The following is a 19,203-nucleotide window of genomic DNA, read 5'->3' as shown; positions in this document are numbered from 1 at the left end:
TCTCCATACTTTGACCGCCTGCACAATGATTGGTGGAAGATTACGGTGGAGACCCTTCACCATTAACCTTTGAACAGGCGTTAAGTCTGCGTCTACCATCCCAATCAGTGTCGCCAATTCCACTGTGGCTTCCTCTTGCCGGACCCACGAGAATAGGTGGCCCAGTTGTGCTGCCATATAATATGTCTTAAACTCTGGCAGAGCAAGACCCCCTTTGTCTCTATCTCTACAGAGGACCTCCAGCCTAACTCTAGGCCTCTTATCACGCCATATAAAGGAGGAAATGATGCTATTTATTTTTCTAAAATAGTCCTCCTTTATATACACTGGTGACTGTTGAATTATATAAATAAATTTGGGCAAGGGAACCATTTTAACCAGGTTGATCCGCCCAATTTGAGCAATGGGCAACCTGGACCAACACCAGCACTTAGCCCTCAGTTCTTCTATAAGCGGGATGACATTATCCTGGATAAAGTCCAGTGATGAATTGGCGACACAGATTCCTAAATATTTAAACTTATCTGCTTGCTGCAACTGTGACCCATCATATGTTGCTGCATTAAGATTATTACCTATTTGCATAAGATGAGACTTTGCCCAGTTCATAGTTAGACCTGAGTATTTCCCATAGGCTTGTATTATTCCGGTTACCACTTGCAGATCTTCCAGGGAATCTACCAACCCAACCAGGAGGTCATCTACATACAATGAAACTAAACTCTGCCTGGTTCCATTTCCCTGTTCCCCTCTTCTCAGGACTGATCTTAACAGACACGCCAGGGGTTCCACCGCCACCGCAAACAGCAGAGGCGAAAGAGGACACCCCTGCCGTGTACCTCTGGTCAGGGAGAAAGAGGGAGATGTAAAAACTTAATTGACATTCTATCTTTCGGGTTCTGGTATGAAAAAAAAAAAAAATAAGTTAATAAACCCTTCCCCTACTCCAAATACTTTTAATGATTCCCAGAGGAATTTCCATTCCACGGAATCAAATGCTTTATTTGCGTCGAATGAAGCAATTAATGCCCCCTCTCCAATCTATTCTTAATGCCGCTGCTAGGCTCATCTTCCTCTCCCGCCAATCTACCTCTGAGTCCCCCCCCTGTCTATCTCTTCACTGGCTCCCCATTCCTTTCCGAGTTCTCTTTAAACTCCTCACCACCACCTACAAGGCTCTCTCCTCCTCCACCGCTCCTTACCTCTCTTCACTGATCTCTATCCACACTCCCTCCCGTCCTCTTCGCTCCACATCCGACCGCCGCCTGACCTCTCACCTAAACACCTCCTCCCACTCCCGTGTCCAAGACTTCTCTCGCGCTGCCCCCCTGCACTGGAACAACCTCCTGCCACCCATCAGGCTTTCTGATTCCCTTACCTCCTTCAAGTACTCCCTCAAAACCCACTTCTTCCGACTAGCCTATCCCTCCTCCTCCTAACCTATTTCGCTCCTCCTATCCTGCCTACCCTACCCCTCCATCTGTTCCCATCCATTCCTTCTTATCCTATTTTTTTTTCATTCGTCCACCCACCTCCTTTTAGTCTGTTACTCTTATGAGTAGGGCCCTCCTTCCACACGTACTCACCCTACCTCTTTACCTCACCAGTGCTCCTGCCCTGTTCTTCCCTTTCTCTACTTCATCTTCAGTCTCCTTGACAATTTCGACACCTACTTCAGAACTGATGCTGATTTTAGTACTACCAGCTATACCCCTATTTATGCTAGATTTTATTAACACACCCTGTACGTTACCTTGTAATTCGGTTTTTGCTTGCTATGTATGGCGCGGCGGACACTTTGTGGCGCCTTATAAATAAACAAACTACTACGAGTTGATGTATTTTAGGCATAGTAAATGCCGAAAATATGTGTGGGCAGTTATATTTGCATATGACTGCCTATGAATATAGGTGTATTTAGTATTTAGTAAATTTCCCCCAATGTCTGATAAGAACTGGTGGCAGGCTCCCTTTTGGACTAATTGGATAGCCCTGAGGTATTAATTAGTTAATGTCAGATCACTATGTTCAATACCTGTGTTCAATCTCTCATAGGATCCATGGTAAGTTCCTGGACCTATGTATTTTCTCAGATGTGATTGCGAAAACATGGAACTTTTCAGGGGTTATTTTCAGTAAAAAAAAATTCCCAGTAAGTTCCAGTAAGTTAGGCTGCCACCCCCCCAAAAAAATTCCCAATAAGTTCTGGTGTTAGGCTGCCATCAAGGCTAAATGGATTGCACTGTGGGTATAAATAACCAGCGTTAAATTGCCATGACCAGTTGAATTCCCAGTACATTTTAAAAGCAATGAACATCGGTTGTTCAATGTTAAATTAGTAATCCTTTCAAACTTAAAATGCTTTGACAAACTAGTGTTATTAAGCTTATTACATCCACCCAAGTTTACCCCTGCATTAACAGTTTGCAATAGAGATATTGGCTGACATTTAATAGAATGAGAGTTTTTTGCACTGTCAAAATCGCCCATTATCGCACTTTTTTTAAATCGCATTTTTGCCGCGGATTCGCATATTTAATGAAAAGTTCCGGCAAGAAAAGTGCGATTTAGTGCGATAATGTGCGAATTTTCGGCATGAAAATGTGCAAATTTTCAGCATGAAAATGTGCGAATTTTAGGCATGAAAATGTGCGAATTTGAGGTTTGCCATGCAGATAACAGCCTGTGCAGATAACAGCCTGTGTCGCGCTGTCCCAGAGCGACACAGGCTGAGAGCATGATTGGGCGATGCATCTTCATGGAGACGCATAGCTCAGCCCTGATTGGCTGAGCTATGCGTCTCCATGGAGACGCATTGCCCAAGGCTGACCAGCCACGGTGTTCATGGTACGCCCGGCGGACCTTATGTAAAAAGTGTTCCCCGGCTGTGGCATGACACTGCGGGCTGTTGGAGCCCGGTGCTGGTTTCAAAATACGGGGGATCCCCAGATTTTTTGTCCCCTGTATTTTTGGAACCAGGACCGGTCCAAGAGTCCAGGGCTGGTTTCAGAAATACGGGGGACCCCTACGCTTTTTGTCCCCCGTATTTTTGGAACCAGGTCCGGCTCAATGAGCTATGCTCAGGAGGGGGGACCCCACGCAATTAAAAAAAAAAAAAAAACACTTTAACACATTTTTAAGCACAGGACCATGCACAGATCTCAATGATCTGTGCAGGGTTCTGGCCAACTCGCATATCAGAACCTGGTCATTAAATATGCAATTTGTATACTTTTCAATGGAAAACATCTGGATGCGAGTTCCGGCGCAAGTAAAAATCGGAAAGTGCGATTTCGTGGCAAAATCTGAGATTTTTGACGTTTTTCGCATCTCATTAAATATGCGAAAACGGGATTTCACAATTTTTTGGCGAAAATATCGCAAAATTGCAATTTTTGCATCTCATTAAATGTCACCCATTGGGTTCTAACAGAAAATGAACATTGTACATTAAAGCTTTGCTGCACATGGGCTTTAATGCTTCTACGTGTACTTTATTTCTGGAAGTATATGACAGTTTTTTTTTTGTTTTTTTTTTCTTGAGAGACATATAAGCTGACATGTGGATAATAAGGTATGGTCTATTTCTCATGCTCTTGGATACAGTTTTATGGGGAAAAATAATAATTTTTTTTTTTTAAATTGTAACATCTACACTACAGTATGTGGACCTTAGTGATCTTTGTTTTGCATTTATGTACAATAATAAAATATGACAAAACAACAAACATTATTAATTTACCTTCTTTTGCAGTACACAGTGGAAAATGAATATGAACATTCCCTGAAGACAATTAAAAATCGTGAAGAGATATGCCATGATGATTGTACTTTCATTAATATACATAAGTCCAAAAGCCCAGGTAAGTCCCAACAGGCAGAGAAGTGCTATTGCACCTATAACCCAAGATCTGTAAAAACAAAAAACAAAAATGCATAGTGGTCACTATTTGTTCGATCCACATCTATTATTTTCACTACTTGTTATTTGTGATTAAAACAAACAATGTGGAGAATTTTTTTTAGTTTTACTAACAATATAAAAACATTACAATAAACAAAATTTTTGCAAATAATAACCGTTAGTTAACCTACTAAAAAAAAATCATGAATACTCCATTTGTTAACTGGGTACTTGTGGAGTATCACGGCTCCCATTGCATGCCATCGCATGTCATATATAGTGGTATGCGATGGCATGCGATTGGATGCGATTTTTGCAGTTTTTAACCAATTTTTTTTTACAAAAATCGCATGCGATTTGATCGCATGCGATCACATGCGTTTTTTTGACAGAAAAGCATCCAAATGCATTGAAATTAGTATCAAACATGTTCAATGGCCCCCAAATGTCATTTTTGAGGCTGTACCACCCCACTATCAACGCAAACCTGAAGCGTGGCGAGCGCAGCTAGCCCGCAAGGGGCGGCGGTACGCGTCCTACGACCTTTTAATACCCCCACTATCCACGTTGGCGTGGAGTTGAGAATAGAAAGTGTGGCGAGCGCATCGCGCCACCGAGCCCGAAGCGTGGCGAGCGCAGCGAGCCCCGCAAGGGGACACGGACACCTGTGAAGCCCGCGAGGGGACGCGGATACCTGTGAAGCCCGCTTCGGGCTCGGTGGCTCGCTGCGCTCACCACACTTTCTATTCTCAACTCCACGCCGACGTGGATAGTGGGGGTATGAAAAGGTCGTAGGACGCGTACCGCCGCCCCTCGCGGGCTCACATGCCACCATGCTCACCATGCTTAAGGTTTGCGTTGATAGTGGCGGTGGTACAGCCTCAAAAATTACATTTTGGGGCCATTGAACATGTTTGATACTAATTTCAATGCATTTGGATGCTTTTCTGTTAAAAAAACGCATGCGATCGCATGTGATCAAATCGCATGCGATGCGATCGCATGCGATGCGATCGCATGCGATTTTTTTGCTATGCGATGCACATCGTGGGAGCCGTGATTGTCCACAAGTACCGTTAACTGGTTGTTATTTACATAAATAGCTCCTAAATGCTACTGCCATTTGTACTTCTGTTTTGGCCGATTGCAAACTTTCTCTATAACCCATACTTGCCTACTTTTGAAAGGTAGTTTCAGGGAGATTATAGATCACACTGTAGGGCATCGTGTGGAGTGCCGTTGAGGGGGCGTACCACATTTTACCCAAAGGGCGTGTCTATCTCCACCCATGGGCTGTCACTCAGGGGTGTGCCCTGAAGTGGCAGGTAAAAAGTAAAGTACAAATTGCAGTACTGGCTACACACACTGATATCTCAGCTACATGGCGACAGACATGGTGCTTGGGCTGGGGCCATATGCTGTGTCCCTTCCCACAGTACTACCAGCCTTCCTTTTAAACTCTGTCCCTGTTCGTTTTTGATTTGTGCATGCACAGGCGGCTTAGGGGATTTCTGGAGCTGCGCTTCAATTTGCAGGCCACCGGGGTACTCAGCCACACATCATAGTACATTATACACAGCACCCCCCTCCCATATTACACCCTGTACACACAGCACATTCTACAAAACACCATAATATATCACATGCAGCTTCAACCCATATTACACCCATTACATATACACAGCACATTGCACAAAACACTATATTATATTACATGCAGATCCCCCCCCATATTACACGTATTTACATATACACAGCACCCCCTCCCCCATATTACACCCTGCACAGTAGACACAGCACATTGTACAAAACACCATAGTATATCACATGCAGCTTCCCCCCATATTACACCTATTTACATGTACACAGCAGCACCCCCCCCCTCATATTACACCCTGTGCACAAAGCATATTGTACACAACACCATAATACATTACACACAGCTAGTACATGCAGCACATTGCACACACCATATTAAATTATACATAGCAGCCCCATATTACACCCAGTACACACACATAATACACCAGCCCCCAGTTCCTCAGTGCACACAGCACTCACCTGGCTGTGTTGTTGCTCATGTCAGGGACTTGCAGGGAACCAGCCATGTGGTTAGGGAGGGAGGCAGAGGAGGAGAGGCAGGAAGAGCTGGACTGTGTAACACGGAGCTGAGTGTGGGGGCAGGCCCAGCCTCAGGGAAGCCCCGACTGCAGTGCCAGATGACCTGATGCACAGACTTCCGGTCTGTACGCACAGGAGCTGGTCACTGCTACCCATAACACCGCGGTGGCTGGCTGGGACTCCCCCACACAGGCCCCGCCCCCCACCAGTACGGACACCCGCATGCGCAATGCGAATGTCCAGAAAATAATCCCAGAAACCGGGAGGTATGAGGGGCTTTGCTGTAATTATTAGGTGTAACAGAGAGTGTACACAATACACACAGGGCACCCCCTGTAATTATTATGTGTCACAGAGAGTGTACACCAGTGGTTCCCAAACTGTCTGCCGTGGCACCCTGGGGTGCCCTTGGGGGACATGCAGGGGTGAATTGTGTCCATTACCACATACAGTGGCATAACAATAAATTATGCGCCCCTCCCCCCAGTTAAGACCCTCCCGCCCTGCCTTACCCCTCTGCGATGGTCTATGGGACACTGGCCTGCCGCAGCATCGGCTGTGGCCAAGACCCGCAGATTTACTAGCCTGGTCCCAGCACTACTCCTGGCTCAGCCTCCTTATGAAAAGTGTCTCTCACAAAATAGCCGCCCCCTAACAGAAGACCATTGTAATTGAAAGATGCTAAAGGATGCTGCAGCCTCATCTAGCATCCTCAAAAAATGTCTGCTTTAAGGGTCATTTTGTTAGGGATATTTTTCATAAGGAGCCAGCCAGGAGGAGTGCCGGACAAGGATAGTAAATCTGCGGGTTCACTCCTGACTCCCAGCACAGCAGATATGGAGGCAGAGTAGCAATAGCCCCCGCAGACCCCCGAAGCCGGGCACCCACACTTGGTCAGCACCTCCCCACCATCACAGGGTCTGCGGCGCTATTGTTAAGGATGAGATATAAATACAATTTACTTAATGTGATATTTTTATTTTATTTTAATAAGATACTTTTCCCTAGGGGTGCCGTGAATAATACTGATACTCAGGGGTGCCATGTTTTAAAAAAGTTTGGGAACCACTGGTGTACTCAATACACACAGGGCACCCCCTGTAATTATTATATGTCACAAAGAGTGTACCCAATACACAACAGAAAGCCCCAGTAATTATTCTGTGTCACAGAGAGGGTACAAAATACACACAGGGCACCCCCTGTAATAAGGTGTCACACAGAGAGTGTGCCAAATACACACCAGGCAGACCCTGTATTTATTATGTGTCACAGAAAGTGTACCCAATACAAACAGCGCACCCCCTGTAATTATTGTGCATCACACACAGAGTGTACCCAATACACAACAAGCGCTGTCCTAACTATATCTCTTTATGGATTCCTTCAAATCCACCGCCAGCACTTTCCCAGTATGGATATTCAATTATTCATCTGGCATCCCTTATTACCACACTGACCTGGTGATGATGCCCTATATGCACATAGAGGTTTCTTTAACAATCAGGTCAGTCAGTTCACACTCTCTCAAGATTTCAAGATGAAACTAAAAAACTTGACTGAGTACTGGCCTCTTTTTCAGGTCCTATGTGCACGTTTGGGATTCTTTGTTATGTCACGGATGGATAATAAGATGGAATACAAATTTCCTCACTTTACCAAGACAGTCCCAGTGGTCAAACACTATAGCAGATACTGATCTTGACCATAGGCCCTATATTCGCATCAATGTTTCTTTTTATGTGAAACCATCCTCCCTGGGTTAACAGACAACTTCAAACCACATCCCTTTTATAAATGAACTCTCCTCAAAAAGATGCCCTAAATGCCTCAAAAGGTATTTTTTGTATTCCTCGTCTGGCAATGTGTTACAGGAATTGCATATCAAGGCTCCATTTGTAAAAAAGAGTATTTATTCCAGATAAAAAATGGACATGGAACATCAACAAATATAAAATAAAAGGCATGCACAAAAACCTAATTGTTGAATGAACAAATCCGACAGGGTGAACTCAGTCATTCTAGTGGTCATCATAGTTGGGTCAACACTAGGAAGTGGTACACAGGGAGCAGGCAGTACAATAGTCACTGGGATAGCCGAGGTCATACACTGGAAATTACTAGACATAGTACTGGAAGAACAATCCGGAGAATAGTCAGTAGAATAGCCTGAATCATACAATAGAAACAAAGGATATTAGATGAAGCACTGGAACCGCTGGAGCAGATTAGTGAACCTATACTCTGGCAGGGAATGCATGCCAGGAAGTGCCTTTTATAGGGAGCTAATGGCTAATGAGCTACAGCTGTCAGCACTGAGCTTCACAGGTTTGCTAATCAAAAAGAACTGAGCATGTTTTCAGTCTGCAAGGCTCAGTCTACACAAGACTGATTGACAGCATGGAGAATAGCAAGGCAGAGGAGAACTAGCAGGAATTCACAAACCAGGTAACACTAACATACTTGAATGTTGGAACATTACCCCCCGAACACCCCACAAGGAATTTTCAAGAGCGCCTGCGATGTGTCTTCTTTTTGGGAGAACGCTTAGATCCCCTTGGAGAGGATAATAAATCTGGCTCAATGAAACAGGCTCTGGCCAACACAAGACCTCCTAAAAAGGAAACGGCATCATATTCTGAATCATAGTCCGAATTTGAGCCCAATTTCGGAATGCAGATTAAAGTCTACCTGGAGGATGAATCGTCAGGACCATGAAGAACGGAGGAGCCAACCCAAATGCACGTAACTGTTGTATCCATAGATTGGGACCCCAGTAAAATTTAACTGTGGAATGGAAAGGAATCTTGGAACCAAATTTCTCAAGTACGACCTTGGAGAATGATATCAAGTCCTGTAGGCCAGGATCGTTGGACTCAATGAGCGGATTGACCCACTATAGTACCTCCCCCCCATAATCATATGCTTCGTGATGTTAGCCAGATTGACTCCGGAAGATGGTCAGAGGTCATGGCATCTAAGTAGTACTCTGCTAAAGCCTGGTAATGGGCAAGGTTTCAATCAAAAAAGATGAAAGAAGAATCTTCAGATGGACTCAATTAAACAGAATCTTCTTGGACCTAAGACTGGGCAGACAACTTGGATTTTTTTTAGGCAAGGCTGATAGTTCATACAGAACAACTATAGCAGATTGTCCTGGGACCTTGGGCACAGCAGAAGCCTCAAATAAGACACCTCAGATTAAACAAATGCCTCTTGAACACCAGGCACAGCAGGCGAATCCTCTCGGACATATGGTACGGCAGGCATCGGCACACTAAAACATTTTATATGTCTGACCATGGAAGTAATGGACTTAGGCCTGGAGGCAACGGAGAAAGATCCAGAGGCCCAGAGGCCACGGATGCAACCAATACAGGCCCAGAGACCACAGAGGCAGGTCCAGAGGCCACTGAGACAGTCCCGGAGGGCAGATAGGTCTTCATGCTGGGGGGCAAGGGAAGATGAACCCCCTCTTGGGGCAATGGATTTTGCACCCCTTCTGGAGTGATGGACTTGGAATCCCCACCTTCGGAGACAGTCTTTGAACCCCCACCTGGGGTGATGGACTTGGAACCCCCACCTGGAGCAAGAGACTTGGGAACCCTCTTCTGGGATGATGGAAGTGGAACCCCCTTCCTGGGTAACAGAACTAGAATCTCTTTCTGAGGCAAAAAACTTGGACCCCCCTTTCAGTGTAACATAAAAAACCCTGTCTTGGGTCAAAGAGGTTAGTGGCCCTTCTTAAAGAACCACACTTGTGATGACCAGAGAGCCCTTCTGGGGTACAATGCTTGGATTCCCTTTTAGGGGTACCATGTTCAGAGACCCCTCCTGGGCTACAGTACTCAGGTAACCCTCCTGTGGTGAGATGCTTAGAGACCCCTCCTGGGGTGTGGCTCTCTGAGATTCTGCTTGGAGTCTGACAGTCTGAGACCCCGGGAACCCCTTCCTGAGGCTTGATACACTGCAAACCCTCCTGGGACATGACAGTCCAAGACCCCTCCTGGGGCATGACCTTCTGAGACCCCATCTGTGGTGCAAAACTGAAACCCCTCTTGGGGCTCATCACTCCGAGACCCCTCCTGGGGTGCAACATTCTGAGACTCCTCTTGGAACTTGACACTTTGAGATTCCTCTTGGGTTGCAGAGGAAACCTCCTGGGGCATAACACTAGGAAGCCCCTCCTGGGGCAAGACACTAGGAAGCTCCTCCTTGGGAAACGACACTAGGAAACTCCTCTTGCACAATGCTCAGAGACCCCTCATGGGGTATGACACACAGAGACCTCTTCAGGAATACAATGCTTAGATACCCCTCCCCTGGGTTCAACATCCAGAGACTCCTTCTGGATTATGACACTCAGAGACCCCTCCCAGGGTACCACACTCCGAGACCCTTCACAGGGAACAGTCCTCTGAGACCCTCTCTGAGGCCAGACACTCGGAAGCCCCTCCTGGAGAATGACACTAGGAAGCTCCTCCTGGAGCACAATACTCGAAAGCTGCTCCTGGGCCACCACAGGAAGCCCCACATTGGGCTGGACTGACAGGACCTCCTCTTGAGGTTTAATACTCAGGTTCCCCTCTTGGAGCTTGATGCTTGGATTCCCCTCCTGGGGATTGATACTCAGATTCCCCTCTTGGGGCTTATGACCATGAACCCCCTCCCGGGGCTGGAGCTGAACTGAACAATTCTTCGCCAATTAAATTTTGGTCCTTGGACCCCAGTTGTAAACAAAGGATTCCTTCTGGAGGGTAACAGAATCTGCCACTCTATTTCAGTTCCCATGTAGGGTACAATCCCCGATGAAGTGATTCCGGGTTCCTCAATAAAAGCATAGGCTGAGGGACTTATGCCACTGGTGCTCCTCAGATAACTGGGGATGAAGAGGACTCGGTTACAGGACATATATACAGTTGCCGCTGGAGTGCCCAGAATGGCATCAGAGGGCCTTGCAGGCACCGGACCCAGAGTGTAAGGTACCTTGCTCCTAGAAAAGCTGTCCAGCAATCAGATAATTAGGGACATGATTTGAGTCAAAAATTTCTTGTAACTGCTGATCAGCTGCACAAGCTTCTTCAAGGTCTCAAACTCGAGTACCATGGTAAAAGAAGTGGAACAACGTTCTTATGCTGTAACAGGGTCTGCAAAAACGAAATGATCAGAGCCTGATCCAGTTCTTGCTTGGTTACCCCAGCAAAGGGTTGCTCCAATAGTTCCTTGAGTGGGCCAGAATGTTCTGTCATGGTCTCGGGCTCAGAATAGTGAATACCACTTAAACTATTATAAACATAGGTTGAACTAGATGGAGGCACGTCTTTATTCAGCCTCACCTACTATGTAACTATGTAACTACGTATGTAACCAGGTAAGGGATTGACTGGACCTGATGCAGGGTCATGGAATCTTACAGTATCATACTGTAAGTTTTCACCAGTGATCCCTCCAATTGGGATATGGGCTTTGCTAATATGAACATGATGTCAGCACTGAGCTAAAGCTTCACAGGTTTGCTAATCAAGGAGAACTGAGCATGGTCTCACCCAGGTGCTGCAATCAAGCTATAATGCTCAGACTATACAAGACTTATTGACAGCATGGAGCAGAGCAAGGCAGAGCCAACTAGCAGGAATTCACAAACCAGGTAACAGCAATTTACTTGAATGTTGTGATAATCTGCCATTTAACTAAACTGTTAACCTGAGTAATCTGAGAATCCATATCTTTACACAGGGGGTTATTCTGGTCTGTTCGCAGTTTTGCCTGTGTTCGCAGAATGACTGATGTTTTGTTGGAGCTTTCTCATGCTAATGCGGCATGATGGACAGGTGGACATCACTGTATGTCAGCTGCCTGCCCACTTCACCCTGAACTGCATGCATACAGTATGTAAGGTTGCACAGAGCAACCTTACATATGCGTGCATCTTCCATATCTTTAAATGGTCATGGCCATCGAAAGATGTGGGAGGTTCCCCCTGGCCTGCGAATGGATGTTACTGTGTAACATCCATTTGCATGCCCTGCATGCGAATCGTGCTTGCGAATGGCTGGCGCCAGCCAACAATTCACAAGGTGGGGTTTGGTGGACTCGCAAGGCTGCGAATTCGCAGCCTTGCGAATCAACCAGAATAATCCCCACAGTACTGTGCAAAGGTTTTAGGCACGTGTGGAAAAAAATGCTATAAAGTAAGAATGCTTTCAAAAATAGAAGTACAGTTTTTCTAGCAATAAAGACAATGTAAATTGAATGAAGAACAGAGGAATCTAAATCAAATAAATATTAAGTATGATTTTTCCTTCAAAACAGCACAGTTTTGCACAGTTTTTTGATAAAACTCTGCGGTGAGGTTGTTTCAAAATGACATGTTTCTGAGTCGGACACAGTTGCATACCACCCAACATTGAAGTTTTCCAGATCGTGTCGAAAAAGGGGTGTCACCTCAATGAACTTCACGGGAATGCTGCTGCCGCAATCAGCACCCCCATTTTTCTGTCACTATGGGGGCATGGCCAGCGCTGCAAGAGCTGCTGACGATGCCCACAGCCCCTCTGTCTCACTGAATAGACCCTGTGCGTATGTGCACATGCAGATGCTTGGCACGAGCGGGCACATCAAACTGCTTGTTCACTGTCCCATTTACACCTAGTAGTGCGGGCGTGGGGCGCTGGCGATGGGTGTGCACCCATGGGAGTGCTCAGCACTTCATGTGTGTTCCCATGCTAATGTGAACGTGATGCAGGGGCGTGGATAGGCAGCTAGCGTCAGCGGATGTCAGCTGCCCACCCTCTACTCGTACAGGGAGCACACATATCTAAGACACCATAGAGTGTCTTAGATTTGCTGGCACCTTCCAAATCATTTGATGTTAAGCGACCATAGAGTGATTTGGACCCCGCACCCAAGGCTGCAAATGGATGTTTATGCTAAACATCCATTTTCAGCCATGCAGGGGAACTCTGCGTGCAAGGGGGGGATGGGCGGCCATGTGGGTGGTGTTTCATCCACACGCAAAGCTGCAAAATTTGCAGATTTGTGTGTGGGCCTTCTGGTCCTTAGTACCTGTTTAGTTAGTACATTGTACCTGTTTCATTAGGAGAGTTTAGATACCTGTTGTCCTAATTCTGGTTGACTCGGTAAGCTGCAAAGCTTGCAGAGAGCCTGCCCTGCCGCCCACCAAATCTCTACCCCCGCCACCCCTGCCACTGCTGTATCCCCTCACAACCACGTGTATATGTTCACCTGGTATTCACCTGTTTGTGAGCTGTTTCATGACCCATGTGATCTAAATTCATGCTGATACAGTTATATTTTTGATGTCATCTTATTACGCAGTATGTGATCCTCGTATGTGATTGTTTATTACCTTTTATCAATAAAGGTTCTATTGGACACCCCATGTTGGGTTTGGTTCTAGAATATATGACGTGCTATACGGTGGAGCTGTTTTGCCCGGTATTGTTATTACACAACATGTGGTAGCCAGCCCACAGTGTTTAAAACCTTGGTAGAGCATTGTAGTACTGTACTAGGTTCTTATCTATCTGCTTTGTCATATTAAAATACTCTTTTAGTGCCCCTTGTGTTCCTCTTTTACCTACATTGTTTATACATAGGTATTGCTATATATTAGAAGGGAGCTTGCGGTCTTACTAGTGAACCTGTGAACAAGTGAAGCTGTCTTGACAAAGGCCCCTAGAGGATTGAAACATCGACCATGAATTGCATTAAAAAAGTGCTGACTGAAGCCAATATGGTGAGTGCCCTTGCTTTTCATTAAGCCCCTTGGATGTATTTATGGTTCTCCGGATTGCATTACCCTCGTGGTGCACCCCAACTATTTCAATACTTCTGGATGTGAGTGCAGGACTCTCTTATTTATATTTATATATGTATATATATATATATATATATATATATATATATATATATATATATATATAAAATGTACAATATCTCTAGAATTTGCGCTATGCAGAGTTGGTCGCTTAATAACACTTGATCCCCTACTAGAGAGATCCAAAAACCAATATCCAAACCAATAGTGTTATAAAGTGCCCTGTACAATTTTCAGGATACTTCCTGTCTTTCCTTTGTCTTATAGTACCATAATCACCATAAACATTTTCCAATATAAAACATTTATTTAAAACAAATAAATCAAACTTTTTCTTGAGGTAAGGTTTTGTAATACAGGTGTGTTCTTTGGATTATGGATCACAATGGTTGTCAACGGTTACCCGACGCATTTCGTCTCTTTGTGAGACTTCATCAGCTGTGAACAGTTTTATAATAGATCTACAATTCCCAATAAATTGTATTGTAATTGTATTAACTTGTATTATTTGGTAGGTCATTTGTTGGACCATATCTTCACTCCTGTGATCCACAAGGAGATTGTTTATTGGGAATTGTAGATCTATTATAAAACTGTTCACCCCTGATGAAGTCTCACAAAGAGACAAAATGCGTTGGGTAACCGTTGACAACCATTGTGATTCACAATCCAAAGAACACACCTGTATTACAAAACCTTTGTTTTAAATGTTTTAAATAAATGTTTTATATTGGAAAATGTTTATGGTGATTATGGTACTATAAGACAAAGGAAAGACAGGAAGTATCCTGAAAATTGTACAGGGCACTATATAACACTATTGGTTTGGATATTGGTTTTTGGATCTCTCTAGTAGGGGATCAAGTGTTATTAAGCGACCAACTCTGCATAGCGCAAATTCTAGAGATATTGTACATTGTATTGTGGGTTCTACAAGTCATCTCTAGACTGCAGCTTGCTTAAAAATGCCCATATTTAGGGATAGGTCCAATAGGAACCAAAAATGTAAAACAATATTTATGGAGGATAATGATATTGGAGAACAGATGGAGGGATCGGAGAAGGAGTACTATGATCTTCTCAACCAAATGGAAAAGTTGGCATCTAAAGAACTAAAAGTATGGTACGAATTAATCACCCTAGAAAAATACCTAGAAGTGGGGAGAATCCCTAGAGGCCTACGTATTATCAAGAAACCTACCATGGGTCAAGAAAATGACGAATTTATGAGCAATTGGAGTAAAGTCCTCGATGATTGCTCTACTAAACTCATATCCCTTATAACTAATGAAAGGAAAAAAGAACTTAACAAATACGAGGATGATATATAAAAAAGTTAGAATCCTCTCTGTCAAAATTTGAGAACAACGAGGATTTAAAAAAAGATGTATTAGACCTTCAGGGAAAAATTGACCACCTTGAAACTGAAATTATCTCTAGAAAACAAAAAAAGTTTATAAGAGATAAACAAGATTATGAAAAAGGAAGAGACTATTATTGGACTCAGGTGGACAATAATAATTATAACTATAATACCTATCCCTCACGATCACGAAAATACTCTAGGAACTATAAGGAAAGGAATGATGAGGTATTCACTAATAACAGAGAAATCCAACCTTACAGACATAATTCATATCATAAAATAAATAATTCATTTCAAAGATATGAAAAAAATAGATACAGATCCCCTGTCTGTTACTATAACAGAGGAGAACAAAGTAGAAGGTATGCTTCACCGAGACAAACATATTACCCTGAAACTCATAACAAATATGAGAGTTTAAGATCACCTTCCCCTGGTCACAATTTTTTAGAAAAAAGAGGTACTATCTTCCTGCACATACAAGGGGAAAAAACGCTCTATCAAAGATTAGAATCCCCAATGAGTATGAAAAGGTCCCTAGGAGAAGGGAAAAGAGAGGCGGCCGAAAGCTCCCCCAAAAAGAAAAGGACCACCCACTTTCTAAGGGAACAAACAACACAGGAATCGTCAACCATTCTCAGAAGACCCTTTCTTAAACCCAGGTCCAGGTATTGAGTAAGGGTCTTAAATTCGCACCTGACCAACACTCAAAAAAATTTGACCTATTTGTTGACCTGAATAAGTATATTAGAAGGCTAACTCTAGAGAGACACTTTCTAAAAAACCCTGTTAACGAATATACGGAATCTAAACCTTTGGTAGCACTCCCTTCAAAGTTTTTCCTGGTAAAATCTAAGGGACCCCATGTTGAAATGTTTTACGAACTGGTAAAAGACGATTTAAAAAAACTAAAAATAAAAGACTTTAAGCACAGCAACCTCACACACCAAGAACAGAAAGCAGTCAAGGAGCTGAAAAATGATGAGGGGATAGTAATTAAAATTGCAGACAAGGGGGGGAGCGGTTGTAATACAAGACCGGACAAATTACTTGTCTGAGGCTCATAATTTAATCAATGACCCCAACACCTACGAAAAGTTGGATTCTAATCCCATTGATATGTACAAAGATGAACTATATGTTCTACTGTATAAGGCTCATAAGGATGGTATTATCTGCAAAAAGGAGTTTGACTTCCTTTATGTAAAAAATCCCATAATTCCCATACTGTACCATATTCCCAAGATCCATAAGGATAAAACAAATCCACCTGGCCGCCCTATTGTTGCGGGAATGGAATCACTAACAGCCAACTTGTCACATTATTTGGACTTACGCCTACAACCTTATGTTAAAAGACAAAAATCTTATTTAAAAGATTCCACCCAAATATTACGAGAACTGGAGAGTTTTAGTTGGGAACCTACGTTTAGATGGGCCACTATAGATGTTCAGGACCTCTATACCTGCATACCCCATTCCAAAGGGCTTGAAGCAGTTAGAAATGTATTACTAAATGACCCACGTGTAACCATGAATGAGAGATCATTCATATTGGATGGAATCTCCTTCGTACTTAATCATAATCATTTTGAATTTGATAAGGTCCATTATGTCCAGAAACAGGGAACGGCGATGGGCACCAAATTTGCGCCATCATACGCACACATTTTTATGGATAGTAAACTACACTATATGATGGCGATTGTTATAAAATCAATAACATTAAATTATATAATAGATATATTGATGATTTAATAGTTATATGGGAAGGAGATACAACCAGCCTAGAAACATTTATCCTGAACTTACAGAGTAACGAATACAACCTGAGGTTTACCCATAAGGAACATAAGGTCGAAATCGACTTTCTGGATATTGTACTGACCACCGACTTAGAAAATAAGATCTATACTAAAACCTTTTTTTTAAAAACTGATGCTAACAGTTACATACCAGCTAACAGTTGCCATTTGGACAAATGGAAAACCAATGTACCCGATGCCCAATTCGTTAGAATTAGGAAGAACTGCAGTTCAACACAAACGTATTGGGAACAATCTGAAACATTGTTACAGAATTTTATTGAAAAAGGTTACAAAAGTGTAGACCTCCTCAAGGATCAAGAAAGAGCAGCTGCACTAAAAAGACAAGATCTTTTGGAAACAAAAATTAAACAACCTTCCAAAAAGATGAGACCGTTTATTACGCAGTACAGCCAAGAAAATAAACACATAAAAAGATGCATTGTAAAACATTGGCATCTGTTACAAATGGATCCTATCCTGGGTCCACACCTCCCTGCCAAACCTGATATAGTATATAGAAAGGCAAAAAATCTAAAAAGTATCCTAGCCCCCAGCCAATTTAAACAAGTAGAAGTTTTAAACACAAACGCACAAATAAATGTATTTGACCGTAGGGGTTTATATCCCTGCAACAAATGCATTTGCTGTAGACACATTGAAAAACAAGGCCCTAACATACCAGACCACTTAAAAAGAGATTACAAAATGAATAGTGTGGTAACATGTAATTCAACATATGTGGTGTATATTGTAAAGTGTGGCTGCGGCATGTCGTACGTGGGAGAAAAGAAACTTAAAGATTAGGATTAAGGAACACCTGCGTAACATTAAAAGAAAAGTTCAAACACATAGCCTCCCCAGGCATTTTGAACAAAAGCACAATTCAGACATTAGTACATTTAAATTCTCTGTGCTGGAGCATGTCAAGGAGAACCCTAGGGGAGGTGATAGAGAAAAACAGTTAACCATGAGAGAATCATTCTGGATCTTCTCTCTGGATACATTGGCCCCCAGAGGCCTTAATGAAAATATTGTAATCACTCCATTTTTATAATTAAAAAAGAACATACACCGCTCTAAGAAATCATCAGAGTATTCAAATATCCCTAGATGCGACATGCTGCAGCCACGCTGATAATGCACTAATTTTCTTGATATGTAAAATTTGATTGTACAAATTATTATTGTATTGTGTTTTAAAATGGGTCCTATTATGTTTTGTGCATTAGGATTAATGGGGTGTTATATTTCTAATGAATGTGCCTTTACTATGATAATAATAATGTCATACCATTTTTTTTTTGTGTACTTCCCTTACACAGTTCATATATGTAAAAGAACATGTCTAAGTTCCACTACATAATACATTGGTATACAAATAATATGGCAATATAATGTTAACTTATTTGTCCTCATCAGAAAAAAAACCATGTACCACTTTCTATTGTGTATATTATCTAATTCATATTAATGACGGTAAAAGAAAGACACTGCATCCATGGCTCATCCTTGAGACATAAATGATATCATATTAAGTACGATTGTCCATATGTAATATTAGTTATTATTAAATATTATCTATAATTTTTTTAAATATGTACACAAAAAATTAGACTTCAACAAATTGATAAAATATCTAAGTTATATAGGTAATGATATGTACTTATGCTCCTAAATGGTCATTGGGTATTAGCTCTAAAATGCATTCTAAATTAAGCGTAGTGAATAATATAAATTGATATAATTTCATTCTTATATAAAATCAGATCCATTTGGATTAGTTTGGATTTAATTGGATTTATATATAATATCAGGGGGTGGTACGCTCCTATATCGATTAGTACACACTGAGACACATTAAACAAAATTGAGTCAACACTGCTATTTAAGAATATATAGAAGTTTTGTATAAAACACAAAATATAAATATAAAAAATACACAATACAATTAATGCAGATGGGGAGGGAGTGGGTGGGTGGGGGGGAACAGCGCTATCACACTCTCTGCCTTTGGTATGCGGAAGTTGTTTCTTTGGAGCGCAGATCTCATCACGGACATCGGCGTCGCCCTTGTGGAATGCGGAAGTCTTCTGATATTGGTCCTTTGTGGAGCGCACAGCGTGTGCATGGATATGTTGTTATGGAGACCGTCTGGATGCCAATG

The 19,203-nt window shown here is 42.7% G+C and overlaps 1 protein-coding gene across 20 annotated transcripts in view; it reads right to left on the bottom strand.

Annotated features, from left to right (window-relative positions):
• The window catches only part of ADGRL3 (adhesion G protein-coupled receptor L3), a 1,133,398-nt gene that overhangs the window by 281,617 nt on the left and 832,578 nt on the right, over positions 1 to 19,203 (bottom strand). For all 20 annotated transcript variants that reach the window (XM_083179292.1, XM_083179295.1, XM_083179293.1 and 17 more), the window contains one exon: positions 3,743 to 3,911. In XM_083179292.1, coding sequence (XP_083035418.1) covers positions 3,743 to 3,911 — 169 coding nt within the window. The remainder of the gene's footprint in view (positions 1 to 3,742; positions 3,912 to 19,203) is intronic.

The sequence above is a fragment of the Crinia signifera genome, chromosome 1 (assembly GCF_055691185.1).
Source record: "Crinia signifera chromosome 1, ASM5569118v1, whole genome shotgun sequence".
Taxonomy (NCBI): domain Eukaryota; kingdom Metazoa; phylum Chordata; class Amphibia; order Anura; family Myobatrachidae; genus Crinia; species Crinia signifera.
The sequence above is the reverse complement of the archived record's forward strand: the minus strand, read 5'-3'. Positions and strand labels throughout refer to the sequence as shown.